The 23,199-nt window shown below is 42.3% G+C and overlaps 2 protein-coding genes across 8 annotated transcripts in view; both read left to right on the forward strand.

The window, feature by feature from the left end:
* Nucleotides 1–10,199, forward strand: part of pcnt (pericentrin) — a 47,885-nt gene extending 37,686 nt beyond the window's left edge. For 4 of the 5 annotated variants that reach the window (XM_084044214.1, XM_084044216.1, XM_084044215.1 and 1 more), the window contains 16 exons: nucleotides 41–230; nucleotides 358–683; nucleotides 810–912; nucleotides 1,040–1,212; nucleotides 1,879–2,112; nucleotides 2,649–2,797; nucleotides 3,085–3,214; nucleotides 3,392–4,498; nucleotides 4,626–4,829; nucleotides 5,976–6,203; nucleotides 6,319–6,545; nucleotides 6,670–6,749; nucleotides 7,704–7,842; nucleotides 7,942–8,060; nucleotides 8,721–8,963; nucleotides 9,726–10,199. In XM_084044214.1, coding sequence (XP_083900340.1) covers nucleotides 41–230; nucleotides 358–683; nucleotides 810–912; nucleotides 1,040–1,212; nucleotides 1,879–2,112; nucleotides 2,649–2,797; nucleotides 3,085–3,214; nucleotides 3,392–4,498; nucleotides 4,626–4,829; nucleotides 5,976–6,203; nucleotides 6,319–6,545; nucleotides 6,670–6,749; nucleotides 7,704–7,842; nucleotides 7,942–8,060; nucleotides 8,721–8,963; nucleotides 9,726–9,763 — 3,690 coding nt within the window. In that variant the 3' untranslated portion in view covers nucleotides 9,764–10,199. The remainder of the gene's footprint in view (nucleotides 1–40; nucleotides 231–357; nucleotides 684–809; nucleotides 913–1,039; nucleotides 1,213–1,878; nucleotides 2,113–2,648; nucleotides 2,798–3,084; nucleotides 3,215–3,391; nucleotides 4,499–4,625; nucleotides 4,830–5,975; nucleotides 6,204–6,318; nucleotides 6,546–6,669; nucleotides 6,750–7,703; nucleotides 7,843–7,941; nucleotides 8,061–8,720; nucleotides 8,964–9,725) is intronic. The other variant, XM_084044218.1, reaches the window with a different exon arrangement.
* A 1,993-nt stretch (nucleotides 10,200–12,192) lies between these two features.
* On the forward strand, nucleotides 12,193–20,859 carry senp2 (SUMO specific peptidase 2). 3 transcript variants are annotated; one of them, XM_084045157.1, is made up of 17 exons: nucleotides 12,193–12,487; nucleotides 12,896–12,957; nucleotides 13,083–13,198; nucleotides 13,998–14,070; nucleotides 14,247–14,334; nucleotides 15,028–15,214; nucleotides 15,414–15,520; nucleotides 15,717–15,802; nucleotides 15,936–15,993; nucleotides 16,433–16,505; nucleotides 16,834–16,989; nucleotides 17,355–17,486; nucleotides 18,869–19,093; nucleotides 19,632–19,711; nucleotides 19,933–20,017; nucleotides 20,106–20,201; nucleotides 20,284–20,859. In XM_084045157.1, exons 1-17 carry the CDS (start codon nucleotides 12,324–12,326, stop codon nucleotides 20,344–20,346), a joined length of 1,851 nt encoding a protein of 616 aa, XP_083901283.1. In that variant the 5' UTR covers nucleotides 12,193–12,323; the 3' UTR covers nucleotides 20,347–20,859. The 3 variants fall into 3 exon arrangements, with proteins under 3 accessions (XP_083901283.1, XP_083901285.1, XP_083901284.1); XM_084045159.1 differs by having other exon boundaries at nucleotides 20,109–20,201; XM_084045158.1 differs by having other exon boundaries at nucleotides 16,837–16,989.
* Nucleotides 20,860–23,199: the final 2,340 nt, after the last annotated feature.

Below are 23,199 nucleotides of genomic sequence, written 5' to 3' on the forward strand. Positions count from 1 at the left end.
CAGTTGAAATTCATGTTATGTTCGTTTCTCTGTCCATTAGACCAAAGACCGTGCCCTCGCTGAGCTGGAGACCAATAACCAGCGTCTGAAAGCAGAGCTTCGAGGCCTACAGGAGGACCTGGCTGTTCAGGAAAACGAACTGGCCTATCAGCAAAGAGAACTGCAGCACCTCCGACAGCGCTGCCACCAGCCGGAGATACTGCCTCACAACGAAGAATACAGTCTGAAGGGTACACACACACACACACACACACACACACACACACACACACACACACACACACACACACACACATACTGTCAATGAGTACATTTGTTGATCATGTTATGATTATAATTCATATTTTCTTACATCAGATCATTCTGAGAGAGGCTTCGAGGACAGAGTGTGTGTTTCTCGTGACGAAGCATCACTGAGCTCACCAGACGTCCTTAGGAGACATTCTACGGACAGACTCCATGAGAGGTTCCACACCTCTTTCTCTCTCCAGGCCTCCCATTTCTCTGAGCTGAACACCTCTGACCTCCATCTCCCACACAAAAAGGCCTCACCCAGTGGTAGGATGGATGCACTGCACTCCAGGACCATCACCCCAGAGCCAGCCACTCTGAGTACTCACTCCCCTGGCTCTGTCTCTGCCTCGGACAACCTCTCCATGATCAACTCATTGGATATTGACAAAGTATGTGAGAGTTCTACTCTAAACTGGTATTCTGGGGGAAAAGCATTTGACCATGTGCTACTTTTTCACTTGGTCAAGTATTTCATTTGAATCAATTTCAATATGTATACTTTTGTTTTCTCCCAGATGCATGACTCCGAAACAATGGACCTGACAGCCCCACCATCCCCTCTTGACTCTACCTCTTCAATGTCAGCACCAGAATGGGCCAGCGATGGATACGGCAGCAGTGGGTTTTTAACAGCAGTATATGTCTCTATGTGCATGTGCTATCATTACATTTAACCATGACAGCCATGCAGCAGTTCCTGTATGTTGTGACGTTGTACTGTCATTAACCGTTTGATTTATTTTAGATGTGAGTTCAGAGCTTGGAGTGAGGCTGAGAGCAGAGCTGGAGCAGACGGAACGTCTGGATGCTCAGTTTGTTGAGTACCTTCGCTGCCGAGGCATGAATCCCACAGCGAACACAGACAGCGCTGCGGGCAGTATGAGCTACAGTGATGATCTGCTGTCACCTGAGCTGCAGGCAGGGACACCACACACACACACACACACACACACACACACACACACACACACACACACACACACACACACACACACACTGAATGAGTATTCAAGAGGAGGCCTAATTTATAGTGATCTTACTCTGCCAGAACAGTACACTTCCAATTTCACTTGTTTAATCTGTATTCTATGTGATCTCTCCTGATTGGATAGTGATTGGTATCCTGACCTGAAAATGCAATTTCTGTTTACTAAAGAGCTGGAGAGACAGGGAGACGTTTCTGAACAAACACTCTTCTATATCAATGAGGACTATCAGAATATAGAGCCATTTATACATTTATAATAGCTAATAAGCTAACTTATTTGACCAAAACACATCACTTACTCTACCTTTAACCCTATCCTACCAATTGAGAGCTGTGTTGAGAATTCAGGTCCTTTCCTTGGCTGTCTGTCAACCTATTTGCACATTTTCTTCTAAATCCAATCAGACCTATAGTGTTAGAGACACACACACACACACACACACACACACACACACACACACACACACACACACACACACACACACACACACACACACACACACACACACACACACACACACAATACCCATGTTGCTGCACTATGGAGTTGTGAAGAGGTCTCTTTGTTTACAGTTTCTCTGTTCTCGTTTTTACAGGTTCTATTGAAGAAAGTATATCAGGAAGGCTGCAGAATTCTTGCCCTGTCCCAGCACCGCGGCATGTCCTCATCCCAACACCACTTCTCAAACTCTAAAACCATGTCATTGGACGAAACTGACCAGACACCCTCTGCTCCTCCAATGAGCTGGCAGCAGGAGAAGAGGGCCCTGCATGAGACTGTGGTAGATCTCCGGGAGCTGCTCTGTCGAATGGCTCAGAGGGACACACAGGTGGGTTCATGCACTTTTTAACACATTCACTGCCAGGTTTTTTTTAAGACAGGCTGTAGCTTCTGCCAGCATTTTTAAGCATTCTGACTAATCTTTCAAGAACCACAGAATATTTATATCCAGTATGATCGATCCCCTGATGGTTGCTAATCACGGAGGGTTTCACTGTGCTTCCGTGAAAAAAAAGAAAATGTCATTGCGACCTCCCGTTCGCTTGTTATACCCAGTTGAAAATAGCATGTTTTGCCAAAAATTCATTCTTTTTACAATACAATTATTTTTATTAAAATGTTTTGAAATTACGGCGATCTCCATCAATGACGGTGAACGGCTGGATTTTAAATGACGGAGATCTCCGTCAATGTGTTAAGAAAATATCTGACTGAAGACTTCTTCTGGTCTTTGTTTGATTAAAGGGCATCATTATAAATTGCCTTATCACAATAGGCAGATGAATCAAACTAGACAGGGATATAGGATCTTAACTGGATGTTGCTGCTGATGATTACATTGAGTATTTATTTATCTCTCCCCAGACTGTCTGCAGAGGTGGTGAGGATTTGCAGAGAGAGGATGTACCATTTCAATCCCAGCTGAGAGCAGAGTTCGATGACACCCAGAAACGATTGAACACTGCCCACAACACTCGGCAGCAAGAGCAAAAAAACAGAATGCAGTCCCGCAGGTACACTCACATCACCAGGGACAGAAAAGTCAAGGACACTTCCTTGGGTGCATGAACTCGTTCTCATGTGGAAATGATACACACAAGGCCCGTCACATTTATGAGGGACTGGCATTCTGATAGCCGCAAATCCTTCCTGTGCTGTGAAATATGATAATCATGTGTTTAGGCATTTCATAAGGTCAATTGTTCCATGGTCTACCCACTCACTCACTCATTCCCCATCACACTACAGTGCATATAAGTTCATAAAAGCAGAAATTAAAATAAGTTATTGTCTCTCCCAGCCTGGCTGTAGAGGAGGGACAGGAGGCCCTGATGTGGGAGCAGACCAAAGCCCAAGAGATCCAGCAGCAACTGGAACAAGAGAAAACAATTGCCATTCACAGGGAGAGAGAAGAAGAGGAGCAGCGAGAGGTATGGTGTGGTCTAGAAGAAATTAAGAAAGATAATTCACTGCCCTCAAAATATCATACTTGATATTGTGATGTTAACCAGATAAAAAGTCAATAGTCCTATCATAGAATGGAGTTCAATATTGTTATCAGTTCTATGTACCTGTACCACACTGAAAAATTACCCTCCGATCCCCAGGCTGTGCAAGTGTCTTTTGAGCAGCAAGGCTCAGAAGTCATTGCCCTCAAGGGTCAGCTGGAGCAGGAGAAGGTTGCCTGCAGCAACTTTAGGAATGAGCTCCAGGCTATACAAGTGTCTTTTGAGAAGCAAGGCTCAGACGTTGTTGCTCTCAAGGGCCAGCTGGAGCAGGAGAAGATGGCCTGCAGCAACTTTAGGAATGAGCTCCAGGCTGTGCGTGTGTCTTCTGAGAAGCAAGGCTCTGAAGTCATTGTCCTCAAGGGCCAGCTGGAGCAGGAGATGGTGGCCTGCAGCAACCTTAGGAAAGAGCTCCAGGCTGTACGAGTCTCTATTGAGCAACAATGCTCAGAAGTCATTGCCCTCAAGGGTCAGCTGGAGCAGGAGAAGGTCGCCTGCAGCAACCTTAGGCGTGAGCTTCAGATAGAACACTCTCGTAGCCAGCTGCTGGAGAAACGCTTGGGCGACACTTGCAAGGAACTTGAAGACGAGCGCCAATGTTCTGCCCAGCAACAGGAACTCCAGTGTAATGAACGGAGCCGACTGGAGCGTCTCCTGAATGACGCGGAGTCCCGCTTGACCGACGCCCACTCTCAGTCTGCTGACACCCACAGAAAGAAGGAGGAGGAGAGAGAACGCAACTCTAGGCAACTTGAGGAGCTGACGCGCAGGCAGGAAGCAGATGCGGCCAGGGACAGGAAGTTCATCTCCGACATGCGCTCCCAGCTGGAGCAGGAGCGGACGCAAGGGGAGGAGCTAGCCGCCATGACAGACAGGCTGAGGGCCGAGCTTCTGCAGAGCAGGCGGAGAGGAGAGGAGGAGGGCCGAAGAAGGAGAGAGGAGTCACAGAAGGAGCAGGAGGCCACGGCCTGCCTGCAAGTCGCCATGGAGACCCTGAAGGAGCAGAAACGGGAAGCTGGTCGAGCTTTAGAAGCGGAGAGACAGCGGGTCAGGCTCCAAGGAACGGAACTCACAGAGTTGAAGGACAAGCTCCAACAGCTGAAGGACAAGGAGAGGGAGAGGGAGGAGCAAAGGGAGAAAGAGAGGAGGAAGGAGAGACGGGAGCAGGTAGAGAGGGAGAGGCGACAGGAGAAGATGAACAACAGACTGGTGAGACATAGACAATCATGTTCACACAGTACAAGTATTTTCCTGCAATATCATGGAGCTAGAAACTTTTTTAAACTATCTCACATGTACACAAACACACCATACCTGTTAAATGTCTGTCCTCTAGTGCGAGGTGGAGTTGTTGAGGCAGCAGGATCAGCAGCGTATGCGGGAGCTGCAGCAGACTCTTGCAGAGCTGGAGAGGTCGGAGAGAGAAATGGCTACTGAGAGACTGACTAGGTCAACTGCAGCACAACTACAGACCAGATCCACCCTGTGTCTGCAGAACAACAGCCAAACTGACGCTGCACAGGCCAGTAGCACAGTACAGGTACACTTTTGTTGCATTTATGGGGTGTTGCAGATAGTTTTTACAGCCTTAATAGTCAATGTCGGTAACTGACTGACAATGCGACAATCCTTTCATTGTGTGCTACAAAAAGCCAGTGATATACCTTTAGTGTTGTGTATCCCATGTCCTTGTCTGCTTTCCCAACAAACTCATCATTAATGCTTCTCCATCACCCCACAGCCAGTGATGTGCAGCCATTCCATATTTTACTGGGGAGTTCATTCATATCAAATGGCCCGTCAAGTTACTGGGCAGAAAGTTCCCAAGCTTTTATATCTGCCGAAATGTTTTCCCAATGGTTTAAGAAATAGGTTTAATTAGTCCCCGCTGTTCCTGCCATTAGTCTGTATTATGTAACTAATGTCCTTCACTCGCACTCTCTTGGTTTGCTTTTAAAGGAGCTACACCATGAATTTAAAAAATAATAATAATATTTAATATCATATTGTTTATGTCCCTCAAACGTTTTTCCAAAGGTTTGAGCCTAAATCAAGCCTCAGATATACTCATTCCAACTAACTTCTCTCTGGCTTATAAAGCACTTTCACCTGCAATACCACATTGTCCTGTTTGGCACGGGGCGCTATTGAGACAGTTTGTATGCATGTTATCTCCTGGTTCTGTGTGGAAAAAGTAAAAAAAAAAAAAAAAAAAAAACGGGAGGAATTGTTCCCAGACAGGGGGAACAAATCTGACGGACTGTTTTCAGACTAATTTACATAAAAAGCACAGATAGCCTATGAAAGCCTGCATGCTCGAAGTCGGGTATTTGTTGGAACAGAAGAGAGGTGGGGGAGACCAAAAACACACAAAAATGAAGAAAAAGTTAAAATTCATGGTGTAGCCCCTTTAAAACTCGTAAATTCAGCTGTAGGTAATTGCACCGAATGAGAAGTCAAGTGGAGCATGTCATGCTTTGTCAGTTAATTGTTGGCATTGGCAACAAAAAAAACCTAATGCATAATATTTTGTAAGAATTACTATGACCAGTTTACCACTCCTGCCACCATAAAAGAAAAGAGTTTAGATCACAAATGAGATTGAAGTTGGCTGGCTGTATCCAGGGTCCGGTTCAAGTAAGCTTGCCTAGTCTTGTTTTGACTTATTTTGTATTCTTTTCTGCAGTCCTCTGCATCTTCCTTGCCTTCCTCTGGGCTGATGAAGAGGTTGTTGAAGGAGAACTCTGAGCTGACAGAGCGTGTGACAACACTAAGTCAGGAGAGAGTGACCCTCAAACACAAACTGTCCCATCTGGAACGACAGCTATGTCGGACTGAGAACGAGCTTGCCAAGGTCACCGCGGAAACCGAGAACAGACCCATTAATGATGCCGTCACATTCAGCCAAGCCAAGGTGAGATGGGAAGAACGGATGCCATTCGGTCATTCTTCTCCACACTGGAAATGCAGTGTCATGAAACAAACGTAACACTTGAGTGTTAATGACTAGCGGTGCTGTTTGTTTGTAGGTGCAACGTCTTTATGAGCGCTACGTACGTGCAGAGAGCTTCAGGAAATCTCTGGTATACCAGAAGCGCTACCTGCTGCTACTGTTAGGAGGCTTCCAGGATTGTGAGAATGCCACACTTTGTCTGATTGCCACTATGGGAGTTCGCCCCTCCTCCTCACTGACTTCCCAACGCAGACCCATCACACGCTTCAGAGCTGCTGTAAGAGCTGTCATTGCCATCTCAAGGTAGGAAGCATACCAGGCTAGAAGGGACTCATTTTTTGTAGCATTGCACGAACAGTTTGCATAATAAGGGTGACTTGGTAAACGGAACATTTGATATAACTGATTCATAATTCACTTTTTTCAGACTGAAGTTTCTGACGAGGAAATGGCAAAAAGCAATGAAAAGACTGTCTGGACCTGGGATTGTAAATGAGCATTCCTCAGGTCAGTTTACACAGCATACTGTAATTCTATCACACTAGAGGTATGGACGTCTGGAGTTCAGGCCGCTATGCGGCCCTAACACCTACACACTGCCGTTCTGACTGATATGACCATATGTGGAGATCTCTGTATCTGTCAGTCCTTGTCCCTTTTACGCCCATATATGGAGATCTCTGTGTCTGTCAGTCCTTGTCCCTTTATGCCCATATATGGAGATCCCTGATGTCTTCAGTATATGCCCATGCTAATATGCCCATATATGGAGATCTCTGTATTTGTCATTCCTAGTCCCCTTTATGCCCATATATGGATATCTCTGTATCCGTCTGTCCTTGTCCCTTTTATACCCATATATGGAGCTGACTGATTTGTTTGCTGATGCCATGAGGACACATCGAGGTTAGACAACACATATTTGGGCGTAGCTGCATTGGGAACTCATATGGTTATGGCTGACAGTCATGTTGAAATGAGCGTGGTGTCAGAGGTCCGCCGGCCAGCCGGCCGGCCATCCCTTAAGCCAATTTTAATATAGGATAATTGTTCTGTCCTCAATGTGTGTGTGGAGGGTACACAAATAGCTATCTATTGACTTGAAGTGACGGTCAGAGGCAGAGTAAAGTTTGAAGGGTTTTTACTTCTTCTCCAAACCAGGTATCAAGGCAAATTTGTAAAAAAAAAAAGATACTTTCCAAGGCACATGAAGGAAGTGTGAAGGAATACTGCTAAGCAGGTGCACTGTGAACGCATGGTATGGAGTCTCAGACTGAAATGAAGCTACTAGAACAATTAGAGTGTCCACTAGAGGGCGCAAATACACAACCATAAAAGTACAATTACCCTTGTGTCCTCTAGAAAAGTTCAGTCTAACTACTAGAACATGACAATAATGTACGGTATATGTGTGCTGTTGGCATGTGTAAGTTAATTTATTTCCATCTACATTTCTTACAGGATCTAGAACTGAGGTATTGAGGCAGCAGCACCCACGATCAAACTCTTCGCCACCAAGTCAAGACGGTAACCCCACCTATAGAGAAACCGTATCAACACTTGTACCACCAATTAAATCACCTTTCAGGCTGCACAACAGGTTGGGTTCCTCTCAAATAAAGGCTACTTAAGTTTGAAAATCCAAGCACTTTTTGGGGTTTGAGGGATCTTTAATTAACTAATCTTTTCTGCACCCCAGGGCAAACTCCAGCTCAACCATAGCCTCTGGGGGAACATCCCAGGATCCAGAGCGATCCTTAACGGAATACATTCACCATCTAGAGAAAGTGCAGCAACGGCTGGTGGGAACTCAACCAGGTGAGGAAGATTGAAAAGAGTGCACACCAGTGCACAGGGTGTATTGTGCATTGAAACGAGGGAAATATGAGAATTAATTTACACCAAAAAACAAAGGGTGAGGTTAGTAGGACTGGGATACACCGCCAATCTGGAGACCTGTCTGTGTAATTATGGAACACTTTCTCTATGACAAACTGTCACCTTTGCAAATGTCATTATTACTTTTAACAATCTATGGCTGTAATGAGCTGTAGCAGCTCATTAAGGGTCAAGTCACAGGTGTGGTGATAGTGTATTTGATATTCCCAGGCATCTCATCCCACAACAATAATGGCCCCAAATTAATTGTATTTGAGAACAGCCGTTTGTTTAACAATGGCATATGGTATCGCATACGTACGTGGTTGGAGATGCTCTTGGCAGTTTGGGTATATCTCTTCATATATAGTTCTTCTGAGATGGCTGCCCCCTTGTTAGGTCTCTGGTTCTAGGAAGTGTTTTCACTTCATTTGTGACATGCAGTACCACTACACAATATGGTCTTTGTCGCAAAATGAGGCAAAAAAATATTAAATCCAAGAATAATTTTGTTTTAGGTGCTTTTTAAAAAGCACTTCCTGGAACCACAGAACCATGTTATGTCTACGTCTGTGCTCTTACATGATCTCCCAACCCCAGTTAGCAAGACTCAATTAATCCCGCCTCCAAGAGAGAATCACTTATCCCTGCATCCAAGAGAGAATCACATATCCCTGCCTCCAAGAGAGAATCGCATATCCCCGCCTCCAAGAGAAGAGCTAAGGAGGAAAGGTCACACGACCTGTTCCCCCAATATGGTTGGTTATCGGCAGCGCTGGTTACAGGAGAATAGGACATGGCTGTATCTGAGCTGCCTGTCACCCATTTACCTGAATGGCCCAGGTGAGTGTGAGTGTAACATACTCACTCCACCAACAAACCCACATAATACCAGAATGCACATGGATGGGGCTGTGATTTTTGATCATCACTCTAGAGGGACAGTTTGTCATGCAAGGGGTGTTTCACAGTACAGGTGTTTCCTCATGAGTGGTTTTTACTGGAGGTCTACTTTTACTTGCCTATTGATGGTGTTGGAGGTTCATATTGCTATGTAGTACATTTACTGATTGATTGAATACTTAGCAGGTTTGTTAACAGTGCGGGTAGCACAGTCAAAGGTTATGCTAAAAGGATAACAGGGGGGGGTGATTCCATTGTGGTCCATCGTACTCAATTCATCAGTAATGCATACAATACATATTGATACAAAAACCCGGGTAGCATCAACCGGTATATTTACAGAGGAAGGAGGCCATTCTTTTGGTTTAGTTTTGAGTTTGGATATGGAGTGGAGATCTTTAATGGGTTTGGTAGTTCATTCCACATTATGGTGGCAGCATAGTAGAATGCATTTTTCCCCACATCATCATTACATCATTGCCTTTAGGAATTGTATTAGTACTGTAAGATACTCTTGGAAGGAGATATGAGACATTGGCGTCATATTAACCAAAATAAATGGCATACTCATTACGTTTTAAGAGCAGGGTGTAACAACTTGTAACTGATGTTGGTTGCAAGAGTTTATGGATGGTTTGTAAAGGTGAAGACAACTGATTGCTGTCTTGCCTGATTTGCTGGCTTTTCCCCCCTTTGGTACAGGTTCTTCAGTTCCCCTCCCAAAGAAGTCTGACCACTGATGGGAATGAATGTCTACTTTTTGTCCTGAAATTGTCCATGCTTTGCTTCTATGTACAGCGTACATGTGCACAAGGGAATACCCAAGTATTGAATTGTTCACAAAAAGTGTGATTTTTTTTATATAAGCATAAATTATTATTATTTTTTAAATTTCTATGGTGATTTTCTTAATACCATTATCTGTTATAAAGGCCACACTTACAAAGTAAAACGAAAGTGTATATTTTATAAGTAGTGCTGCTTGTTTTTGCTCTTTTACATGACTTTTATATGTTCTGTACATAGTTCTGCTATTGGCAGTGATGTTCATCATATGTGTCAATGGATTTGCACTGAAATTAAAATCTAACTAGTTGATTTATAAATGCACATAGGTTAATATGTGTTTTTATTTGTTACGTTATGTGTTTCTACAATAAAACCAATAAATATTTTTTAATGATTATGAAAATTGCTGTCAGTTTTTGAAAAACATTGTGTGCGTGCCACTCACCGGCCACTTTATTAGGTACGGCTGTCCAAATGCACATGAACACAAATTCCATTCTGATGTTCGGTTTGAACTGCTGCAGATAGTCTTGACCTGGTCTACAGGCCATTGAGTTAATGCCATGTATTTGGCTGATTAGAAATCTGCGTTAATGTGCATTTATTAGGTACAGTACAGGCATACTCTTTTTGTGTCCAATGCCTGGGCAACTCAAAGGCACACCTGTATTCATAGCAGAAATGGCAGATCTACAAGCATGCATCACATCTCAACTTGCTGTGAGCTTGTAGGACTGCAATTTTTGCTATTTCTTTTAAACAATGAAGCCCAAAATAGGGATGCCATCATGCCAGGTTGAAAGTGGTTGTATTTTTAGAATAGCCTATTCCCTATATTATTTCCCCCTGTATTGAGAAATGAGTGCACACAAAGTAGCCTATGGATAATTAAATGGAAAATAAATCATTCCTATTTGTATAGTAATTGTGTTAAATAGCTGTAATTTTACCTTGGTCACAATTGTTTATTCATTGTCCAATGAATAAACTTCCAGTCATTGATGGAAATTCCATGTCCATTTATGATATCACGGAAATTTGCAATAACATTTTAATGGATCCTGTAAAGTTGTTTACATATTTGTGTCACACGTGACGGGATTGACCTGCTGGGGGTCAAATGTGATGTTGTGGTGTTATGTAATGAAGAATGGCCGAATGACGCAACAGTCCTATCTACGCCAGAGCCAATGATTTCCCGAGCATTGAGCTATAAGAACGGTCCCGACGCTCTTTGCTCAGTGTTGCCATGTCCCCTTACTATAAGTGACTTTGGGTTTGTTTCTCTGTAAAGTTTCTTGTTGTAAATATTGGTGGTTGCGTTTTTTTTAGGCTTGTTTCTAAAGTTTAGTTGCTTATTTTGGGCTTGCCTCCTAATGTTGTTTAAACCACCTTGTCAAGGACCCCCACTTTAATATCTATTTGGCCACAGATCTAAAACATATTTTGTGCCAGGGACAAGATTAAAATTTTCATATTGTGTGAGAGAAATAAGCAACCAGGTCTATGAAAACCAAAAGAAGCAACTATAGGCCTAGCTCCATAAAGAACCTCTCACTCCGCTATACAGCTCCGAGATGAGGTTCTATGTGGTTCTCATCCGGGATCGGTCGAACGTCCGCCAAGCTCCGCTGTTTACCCTTTTGTATACATCGTATCCCAAAACTAATGGTAGATTCCAAACCTCACGGATGTTTAAGGTTTGGACCGGAGCATAATATTTTTGGTCTGGAGCGAAACTACCCCTTTAAATCGCTTATTTAGTCCGCCGGTGGCCATGTTTCCCATTGTAGCCAAACCAGGAGCAGTACTGGCAGCGGACGTAGGGGGGTTTTCCGGGTTGAATGGGAAACATGGCCACAGGCTGACTAAATAAGCGATTTAAACGGGTAGTTTCGCTCCAGACCTAAAATATTATGCTCCGGTCCAAACCTTAAACATCCGTGAGGTTTGGAATCTACCATTAGTTTTGGGATACGATGTATACAAAAGGGTAAACAGCGGAGCCTTGGCGGACGTTCGACCGATCCCGGATGAGAACCACATAGAGCCTCATCTCGGAGCTGTATAGCGGAGTGAGAGGCTCTTTATGGAGCTACTATAGGCCATGTTTTTGAAACATTCTAACACAAATGCTCCCTGGTACAAAACGTTTCATGAATCTATTTGAGGACTACTAAAACATTTGGAAGCAAGCCTAAATAAGCAAACACACTTAAGAAACGAGCCCAAAAAACCGCAACCCGCGGCGCAACTACAAATGTTTACAAGCACCTTTACAGAGAAAGAAGCCCAAAGTGCTTATAATAAGCCGCCATGGCAACACTGACACGGTGTGACGCACATCCTTTCACATTTAATCTCCATCAACAGCCTAGCGGCGAGTGCTAAGGCTAAAGCTAAAGCTGGATAAGAAGGGAGTTTTTTGCTGTGTCGTATAGGTTATAGCTATCTTTCCACTCTATTGTTTGTTAAATAGACCTGGCCTCCATTGTCTCGCATCTGTCGGGGATGTATGGATGGATAGTTGACGGAATATCGTCGCTGTTTGAGCCCATTAGGGGGCAAAATCCCCCCGAGTGTCCTGGGAAAGGTAACCCACAGATACCCACGCGAGGAGTGACAACAGAGGAGGCTCAGCAAGCTACTCGAGCAGCTAAACGGAACTACCACAGGTTGGTTGACTTGGTGGTCCCACACAAACACTACTTTGGCCGGTTGGCTTGAACGATGTATTGTTTGTTTGGTTGGTTGGTCCGTCCAAGCAGTGGTCGTGTAAAGTAACTTAGTACATTTACTCAAGTACTGTACCTAAGTACACTTATGAGGAATTTTTACTTCACTGGAGTAATTTCCCATTTCCAATCATTTTACCAACACATCTCAGAGGCAAATGTTGTACTTTAACTCCACTGCAGTATTTCTTCTACTCTGCAGTATTGATACTTTTACTTAAGTACAAAATGTGAGTACCACTGCGTTCAAATAAAGCATGTACTTGTAAGCAAACGTTCATTGAAGAGTCATGCTAACGTGACAACTATGCAACGCTTGACTTCAGTTGTTGTGCTATTCTATTTCAGCATTTATGTGGCTGATAATGTCTGCCAGACCGAGCAAGTGGAGGTGAAGAGACGGAGGCGAGGTTTGTAAAATATTACCGTCTGCGCTTAGTATTCTATACTCTCACAGTAAACTGTTGTGACAGAAGTGAGCATTACTCCTATTGTATAACTCTAGTTGTCAACTTGATTGGTTGCTGTGTTTCAGATGTAGTCATCAGCTTTGTGAAGAAGACTGTGACAGGGGTAGCTGGTCTGCTCGGACTGAGAAATCCACTATCAAGCAAATGCAAGAAGTGCAGACCCTGCTATGAGCAGACCCAGGTTTGTGTTCCCACTCATTCGCCTAGCACACGTTAATACCAGACGCTGTCACAGATTCTTGTCAGCCCTGTGTCACTTTAGATGCTCCTGCAGGGAGGGAATCGGATCCACTCTGTAGCCTATTGTAGGCTACAAAAGGCAACAGTATACTTTTTAACATATTTTCACACAGATATAGGCTGCCTATATCTGTGTGAAAATATGTTAAAAAGTATACTGTTGTGCTGCTTTGTTAGACAAACAACTGGTTGAGGGACTAGTCCAGGCTTTACATTAAAGGACCTTGCCCATTTGCAACCTATCTTCATATAATTTGTCCTCACTAATGCTCATTACAATATGGTACCATTTCTGTCTACTTGCTCTTTGTCTCAGAAGAGGGATTGACATGAGCCACTCGCTCTGTGTCTAGGTTTGGTCATTAAAAAAAAAAATCGAATGTTGCATTTTATTAATTTACAAGAACAATGGCTTCTATATTGCATGCCAGATTTTTTTATTCGCCCCGTGGAAATGCAGATTCCGCACAGAGATGCCAGACTAATATCACTGATATTAGTCTGGCCATGCCAGGCTACTTTAGGACCAATTATATGCAGATGGGTTGAAAAAGGGTGACGTGGTCAAGTTAAGATCAGATCTAGTATGAATTTTCCCTTAGTGTAACAGCACAGAATGCGTGTAAGAAAGGGGACAGCCACTATCACACAACTGTACAGTATAAAACGGTGCAGTTCACCAAATGGTGTATTCATACTTTATATTCTCCAAAATGAATCGTCTCTTGCCGCCTCTTCAGATCCAGACTGTTAGACTGATGGGCATAGATGAACTACAAACTTCATGGATGAGCAGTGCTGATTGGAGAATGGGTAAGTAATTAATTATGATGATTGCAGGAGGTGAATTACTTTTTGGAAAAGCAAATATTAGTTGTAGGTTACAGTATATTTACCTTTTGTCAATCTATTTATCAATCTGCTCATATTCCTGACCTTCCTTTCCTTCTCCTTTTCCATGTCCCATGTTTAACTCTCGGCCTCTCCAGATAAGCCAGCAGGTGGACTGAATGAGAGGGAGTGGAGTGGGAAGAATCCTTTCAAGAGCTCCTCACCTCCTTTGATGAGGAAATACAGGCAAGTGTTGCGGTTTTCTTTCTTCCGTCTTCACAGTGTACATTTCGGCTTTGATTGCATCAGTCAGTGTTTATCATTAATGAACTACTGCCGTGAAACCTTTCACTGCCACAGTTTCTAAATAAATGGAACCATCTTTTTACACTTGTAATATAAGCGCTTACTGATACATCACACCTTGGCTTAAGCAACTCGCAGCTAGTCCTGCCCCCATACCCCACTTGCATTCTTCCATAGCCACTAAGGCGACTAACGCTACCACTAATAAGTTAAACTCTCTAATTGGTTGAATTAGAAAAAAGCGCCCTTCGTCCTTAGTAGCAGTTTCAAAACAGCGTCGCTAAACAGCATTCCACAGCGGAGAAATGCAAAGCCGATTTGACGTATTTCCGTATCCGGGTGTGCTACAACGAAATGTGTCGTGGCGAGAGATGAAGGAACGTGAGATCTTGTTTGAAAAATATATTTTGCAAGATTACGTTTTTTACGTCATTGGCAGATTTGGTAATTGGAACAAAATACGTTTTTTACGTCAGTGGCAGTGAATGAGTTAAGAAAATGCATGCTATATTATGTTTTAACTTATTGATTTTTTCATATCCACATAAGAAATATGTATGTCTGCTGCATACGGCAGTAATATCCAGAGAATGTCACATCCCTCCAATATCTGCATTATACTTGTGATTCCAGTGGGGCAGGGCTACCTACAGGAATCCCTGAAAGAGGCAAGGACAGGGATAGAAGAAGTTCCCTCCAGCTGCTGCCTTCTAGGCCCGCTCTGGGACTCGGAATGGGAACAAGTGCCACCAACTCAGACTTGACGTGTCCAGGCTTTGGAAACAACCGCAGCTATAAACCCAGTCTTACAGTGGAAGAGGTAAGTGGACAGTCAGTTGGCTTTAACGTAAAATGAATAGATTTTTACTCGAGTAACATTTTCTAATTGTAGAGTGTGTGAACTAATGAAGCTGTCTGTATACGTCACGCAATATTCTCATTGATCATGCTTCAACTATCTGTGTCTGGATACTGATAAAGACTGGTTTGCCATGTGTTTGCATTTATGCCTCCTCCAGGCCATAAAGCAGAGCAGCAAAGAGCATTACAGGCGCTTGTTGGAGATGGTGACGGAGAAATACAACAAAAACCAGCCGCTGCCTTTCAACCGAACCAAACCACAAGAGTGAGTATGGACTTGTTGGTGTTATCAGATTACCAGAAAATCTTAGACATTGGCATAATCAGATTACTATAGACCTTAGACGATGCTGTAATAAGATTACAGATGGTGGTGTGATCAGATTACTTACTATAAGCTAGAAGATGCCATCAAGTATTCCCCATCTGATTCTTAAGGGTTTTCTCTTCCTTCCTATCAGTGCATCACTATCACAGTGTGAGCACAGAGCTGCTGGGATGGGAAGAACCTGTGAGGCTGTACCCAGAAAGACTGGACCCATCAAAGGTAGAGACCCACTGATGAGCTGCACTATGTTGAATTTAAAACAAAACCAAAAAAGTTTTGATTCTTTGAAGATGCAGAGTAATGTCTTCACGTTCCCAGGCTAACATGTTTCGTACTCTCCCTTATTTTGCAGCTGCTCCAACTGTTTTCACGTGGCGAGATCCATCTGCTACTAAGCAGGCCAGAGACAGGTTGGTTGTTTTTTGTGTGTCCTATTTCTACTATACATCTGGGAAGCAAATGTCCCCACAAGCATATAGTACAATTTGACAATTTAGTTTGTGAGGACTGGTCCTCACAAGACTGGTCATTTTTATGGTTAAAAAGATGTTATGCTGGGGTTTATTACGCTGGATGCGGAAGTGTCACAAATTCCTGCGAAGCACGCAGAAAAGAATATACCAGATGCCAAAACTATTGCTGGACATCGGGCGCCAACTGCAGAGCTGAACTGCCAAATGGGTTAACATTGGCAATGAAGGGAAACTGGTGGTGTGCCCACTCAGCCCAGCACTTTGCGGCACTTCCACTCCCAGTGTGAACCCAGCATTAGGCTTATAAAGAAAACACACAATCGCGTTGTTTATGAATATGTTTTGATCATGGTTGTAAAATGCGTGTTGTTTCCAGGAGGGGCGACATGTGTTTCAGCAAAACAAAATCGGAAGGGTTGGAGGACACACAATATGCCCGATGCGTAACGGTAATAAACATAATCACCCCTTCTGTGTATGAGCAGTTCAATGTTGGTGTGGCAGACTCCACCAGACTGTGCAACAAGTAATATCCAACATGCATAGTAAAGTAGGTAATGGGTAATAAAAGGTAAATAAAAGTTATAATGCAGGTCTAAGGTATTACTTGTATCAGTAAGTCATACAGTAATAGTAGGCGTCATATTGTACTGCGCTTGAGTGCACAAACATAACACTGGATTCCCAATTGTTTTCATTAATTATTCTGGCACTTCTTTCTCTCACCACTTGCAAGAATCCCATAAAGTGTATCCTTTTTCTTTTTTTTATCTTCAGCAGAAACAGGCAGCAGAGGTGGACCTCTCTACAGAAGTAGCCACTCGCCTCAAGCTAGTGGACAGAGGGCATCCCTCTCTAACACACACTGACCCACACTCTACACACACAACCCATACACGTCGCAGTGAAGAGGATCTACCTAGAATGACGAAGGTGAGAAAATGTGTTTGTCTGAGAGAAATGCATAACATTTTCACATAATGTAAACAATAGAAACGCACACCTCCAACTTTCTTCTTTTGTGGGTCCGTTGTGGTTCACTCAATGTAGTTAGAAACTCTCCCGGTGTAATACTGAGTCCAGAGCACTGTCTTCAGCCAGGTCTTGGTGAAGTACAGAGCCAATGTACCATTGCTGTGTATGAGGATGGCCAGCTCATTGCTTGCTTGCTTGTTAACCAGGGAGTGGACATTAAAGAGTAAATTTCATTGTAACGAGGAGTGATGATTCTGTCGTATATGCGACAGTGTTCTTTTTGGTTATGTATCCATTGTCCTTGTCTGTGTGTGTACATGCAGGAAATGACAATAGAGGTGAGTCGCGCTCTGTTACAAAGTGATCCGAACCTCGTCCTAAGTTCTGCCTTCAAACTACGCATCACACAGAGAGACCTGGCCACACTACAGGAGGGCAGCTGGCTGAACGATGAGGTAGGCTTATGCTACAGCTGTGCTAACAAGTATAACTGCTCGCATATCATTTCCATTTAAGTAGTTTTCATGTGGTACGGTTGCACAACACAAAAGAGCTGGAAATAATGGGAGTCAGGCAGCACCCCACACTCCAGGCTGTCCGTGATGATGAAGCTATCACCAGACAGGCCCACACAATCATTTCAGACCCCACCTATGTCCTCCACCCTGATTACCAGCTTCTTTTCTCAGGCATATGCTCCAGAGCATCTGGGCTGCTTTAAGAACACCTTTTTTCGATCTGTCCATAAAAGGCCTAAATGGCAAGCTAGTCAGCCTTACCCCTGTAGTGCAGCATTTTATCTTAATGATGATTCTATATTGATGAGGCTGACTTACTCTTACTAGAGTTTTAAACAGGCCTGAAAATGAATGCCCAGACCAAACCGAGCCTGGCCGAGCAAGTACCATCATTTTAGGCCTGATAAAACTAACGGACGATTGAAAAAGGTCTGTACTTCCCACAGTGCATAGTTTTCACGTTGTAAAAGGGTGAATTTGAGAACTTAAAATCCATTGCCTGCAGAGAAGTCTCCTCAAGCTTTCTGACAGAAAAACTTGAACACTTCATTTGCAGTTCGTCATGCACGACAGGCATCAACAAATAGCTTCAACTAGATTTTATTTTGGAGTTAATCTAATTGGAAGTCAGCGCACAGCGTCACACTTCTTACTGGCAGTCGCCGCAGAACAAAATATATTAAATCAATTATTTATTTTTTATTCTTTTCACACGGCCCGGTCTTTTGGTCAGAATTCTAAAGAGAACTCTAAAGGTCATTACACACCGGCGAATATACGATGCGGTCCGAATAAATAAAAGACGCTTTTTCGCTCCGAAACGGATGTGGAAGCTTGCATTGACTTTATAAGGTTTTTAAAAAAAACATATTATCGCCCCCGGTGTGTAAGGACCTTAACTCTTGAGGACTGTTCACACTGATAACGATAACTATATCGTTCACCATTTTATTTTTTATATAGTTGGTGTGAACTCTGCCATCCACTTGACTTAAAACTTTTTTTTAGCTATAGTGCTCAGTGTGAACGGCCCTTTACCGGACATATTATGTAGACTACAGGTGTGTTGTACGATGGCCAGTTTGTTAGTTGGAAATCTGCCTGTTCTGTAGGTAGAGTGTGTGGACTGCTGACAGTCTGTATACTACAGTATATATTGTAACTATGCACCATGTCAACTGGTATTTTTTAACAGCAGATGGAATTTACTGTATTCCTGTAATGACAATAAAGTCTTATCTTGCATGTCCAAGTATTATTTTTGTTTTACTCTTGTTCTTAGTTTGTTTTTTTTTCTTCTTCTTCCTTCCCCCCTGTAGGTGATGAACTTCTACCTGTCACTTGTCATGCAGCGGTGCTGTGGTCAAGTAGGGGGACTGAAGATCTACTCTTTCAGCACCTTCTTTTTCCCCAAGCTGCGAGGTGGCGGAGGGGGGCAGACTGGAGGACACGCTTCCGTGAAGCGCTGGACGAAGGCTGTAGATCTATTCGTCCATGACATCATACTGGTTCCCTTACACCTTGGCGTCCATTGGGCTATGGCCGTGAGTCACTCTTTTTTTTTTTTTTTTACTTTGTTTATTGGATGTTTCTGCAGCAGTATTCAGCATTAAAAAAACATAAGGTACAGAAAAGCTTTTTAAAGCAGCCAATAAAATACAACATTCCAATAGACACATTCAATTATCACCCCAAACATGAAGACATAAATTAAAAACAAAATATATATCCATATAAAAGGCCGTGAGTCACTCTTAACGTAAACTTAATTTACTTCATCGACCGGGTTTCCCCAGGGCTCTGTACTTGGTTCCCTCCTTTTTTCCCCTCTACACCAAATGTCTCTCTTGGAAAATAGCCGATCTAAAAGTCATTTTTGCCTAATGTTCACCTATTGTTGGCAAATGTTTACCATTATGACATGCCCAGCTAGGGTTAATGTGGTTAATTGTTCTTAAATGCAGTGGCTTGCTTTGCATTCTTTGCTGCCATACTGGTTTACTGCCTTTCCATTTGACTAAAGTAAGTTAGCTACTATTTGTTACTACAAATGATTTAGTCTCTTTCTCGTCCCCCATGCAGGTGATAGATTTCAGTTCCCGCTCAGTAAGGTCGTATGACTCTATGGGCCAGAGGCATGATGACATCTGCAGCATTTTACTGTGAGTCTTCACTCTGCTCCAGTCGTTTCTTGCATATTGTCCCTTGCCATATTTTGTTACTAGGAATATTCTACACTACTTAAAAAATCTGTGTTAGTTTATCCATTTGTAACTCTGGGAGTGTAACACTAAGGATTTGATTGTGTATGTACACAAGGGCTGAGTTGTTTTTATAACATCATTTCGAGACTATCTCCCATTTTATGTCTTCTGTGTGCCAGACTCTACTTGAGGGAGGAACACAGAGCCAAGAAGGGCCGAGATCTGGACAGCTCCAAATGGACTGTGGGTAGCTTGAGGGCCAATGTAAGTATGGAATAAATTCATGAATATTATCTGGGTGAAATGTGTGTTGCCCAGTGACGTTTAATGTACATGGCATGTGTATGTCTAGGAGATTCCCCAGCAAAAGAACGGCAGTGACTGTGGGGTTTTTGCCTGTAAATATGCAGACTACATCTCCAGAGGAAGGCCCCTTACTTTCAAACAGGTAGGCTGTGCAGATCACATGAAATATAGTAATATATGTTTTTAATGCACTCGAATATGAACATGCGTGTCTCTCTCCTTAGAGCCACATGTCTCTGTTCAGGAGGTTAATGATGTGGGAGATTCTCAACCAGACGCTGCTATAGAACTACACAACAACCGAACAATTAACCCTTCAGCAACATGGACATTCCCAGTCTGTGCAACAACTGGTGTACAGTAAAACAACTGGTATACAGTAAATGCAACAACTGGTGTACAGTACATGCAGGATGAGGACTTGAAACCTGATCCTACTCGCTTCTTTCTGGGATCTGAAATATGACACTAGTTTATTATGGCCCCTTTAGAGCACAGAAATATCTCTCTGAGTTGTAATTGGAGAGAATATTGATATGTGTCTTATATAGGCTTTGGCACTACTGACTTGACTTTATTTTTTATCTTCTTTGGATTTTTTTGTTTTGTTTTGTTTTTTTGCTGCCTCAAGTGCCTTGAGTAGAATGAGATTCTTAGGCCTAGCACAAGTATGAAAATATTGTTATCTTTGCTGAGAAATTGTCTAGTTGTGTGCAAATCAAGGTTTTGGAGCTTCTAACTGGGATGATGTTTGTTGTTTTTTAAAGGGACTACACCATGAATAAAAATAATAATAATAATATTTAATATCATATTGTTTATGTCCCTCAAACGTTTTTCAAAAGGTTTGAGCCTAAATCAAGCCTCGGATATACTCATTCCAACTAACTTCTCTGGCTTATATTATAAAGCACTTTCACCTGCAATACCACATTGTCCTGTTTGGCACGGGGCGCCTATTGAGCCAGTTTGTATGCATGTTATCTCCTGGTTCTGTGTGGAAAAAAAAATGATGAGTAAAAAAAAAAAAAATATATATATATTCTTTTTCTTTTTTTTTTACTTTAACTGTTCCCTGACGTGGCCTGTTTTGAGACCAATTTACAGAGAACCCCAGATTTGCTGTGAAAGCCTGAGTGTTCAAACTGGGGTATTTTGGGGGATGGAAGAAAGGTAGGGGAGACCAAAAACACAAAAAAGAAGAAAAAGTTAAAATTCATGGTGTAGTCCCTTTAAAGGACCACTTCACCTATTTTCAACAGATCTTTATATAATTGGTCCTCTCTAGTGCTCATTTATAATATGGCACTATTTATGTCTATTCGGTCTGTCTCTCAGAGAAAGACTGGACATTTCAGAAACCTTCCCTTTTTATTTAAGTATTATGAGGGAGATTATAAAAATAAATAAATAAAAAGGGGTGTCATCTTATAATACGCATTAGTGAGGACCAATAATATGATGAGGTTGAAAATGGATTGAGTGCTCCTTTAACCACATGAACCTTAGCATCCCTATTCTGGGGGCTAATAGTCTCGTATTGTGTAGCCAGACAACTATTACACAATCTCTTATGTCATTTAGATTTATTTTTGGACGAATTTGCACGACTAAAGACTAAACTGAAGTGCGGAGGAGGCTCCGCATCCTCTTTATCCTCTGATCATTTTCAGAGCTTGCGTGCTACAGACTGTATGATGGAAGCATTTGAAAATTGTGGGACGCCACAGGCTGGCTCGTGAGACTAGGGGGTGAATATTGTGAAGCGTTGAGAGCTTGTAGATTGCCTATTTTTGACGAAGATATTTGGTGCAGAGGGGAAAAAATGAACGGACCAATTACAGAGCCAACCCAGATCCAAGTTTACTAAGAATTGAGTGTTTAGTGGTGAAATGTTTGCTCATGCCGCTGCCAAAGAGTTGTACTTTAGTTTAACTGATTTGACGTGAAGCTCGAGCTTTGAAGCTGTGAATGGAATATGAGCTATCACCCCAAACACCTCCATCTCAGAATTTGCTGTGGCAGACGGAAGGAAAATCTGCATGGTTGGCCTTTTCTTTATAGACATTTGTTTTTTGTATAAATTGATATTTATGTGACTTAATTTGAATGAGAAAGTGCTGTATGTGATGGTTTGCTTGCAATGTGTGTGGTGTGCCAGTAGTCCCCCCTCCCCAATAGATGTGCTTCGAGGTCTAAATTATTTCAGTGAGCATAGTATACCATGCTTCTGCTTCATCTTTGTACCATGTAAAAAACTACTGTCTACACTCGCATGTTTTGATTCATGCTAAATAAATTCTAATATTTTTTATAATAAAATGTCATTTTGGTATGTCGTTACTTTCAGTGGTGGAAAGTAACTAAGTACATTTACTTAAGTACTGTACTTAAGTACAATTTTGAGGTATTTTACTTTACTTGAGTATTTCCAATTTCCAATACTTTTACTTCTACTCCACTACATCTCAGAGACAAATATTGTACTTTTACTCCACTACATTTACTTTAGTTACTAGTTACTTTTCAGATATAAATTATGACATAATGAAACATACATTAACCACTTTAAACCTATTTTATACATAGGCTATTTGAAAATAGCAGATCTACAAGCTCACAACGCGTCCCATCGCGACGCGTTGTGAGCTTGTAGATCGGCTATTTTCAAATATTTAGTACTTGTACTTTTGGTATTTTAAGTACATTTTGATGCCAATACTTTTGTACTTTTACTCAAGTAAAACTGAGTAGTTTTATATTGCAGTATTGGTACTTTTACTTAAGTAAAGGAATTGATTACTTTTTCCACCACTGGTTACTTTGTCACAAATCGAGATCATCATCTTTCCTCAACAATTGCTTCTTCTAGTGAGCGTCTTGATATCTGGCTGAAGGTGATTCTTTAGGGCAGTTTTGAAAGTGAGTAGGGGTTTACACTCCTTTACTCCTTTGGGTAGGGCATTCCACATTTTTGTTGTATAGCATGAGAAAGAGTTCATTCCCTTGTTTGTGCCAAATCTGGGTTGAACATGATCAGTGGAGCCTCTGGTGTTATGATCGTAACTAAAGTGTAGTTGCTTATTTGGGCTTGTTTCCAATTTGTTTTTGTTTTATTTTTATTGTTTAAACCAGTGGTT

This window comes from Gymnoscopelus microlampas (genome assembly GCF_963454915.1).
Source record: "Gymnoscopelus microlampas genome assembly, chromosome: 20".
NCBI lineage: Eukaryota > Metazoa > Chordata > Actinopteri > Myctophiformes > Myctophidae > Gymnoscopelus > Gymnoscopelus microlampas.

Coding starts and splice junctions, on each gene's coding strand:
- senp2 (XM_084045157.1), top strand. CDS start 12,324: ATGTATGGATGGATAGTTGACGGAATATCGTCGCTGTTTGAGCCCATT. Junction 13,199..13,997: donor CCTGCTATGAGCAGACCCAG/GTTTGTGTTCCC, acceptor CCGCCTCTTCAG/ATCCAGACTGTTAGACTGAT. Junction 17,487..18,868: donor GCAGCTGGCTGAACGATGAG/GTAGGCTTATGC, acceptor TCCCCCCTGTAG/GTGATGAACTTCTACCTGTC.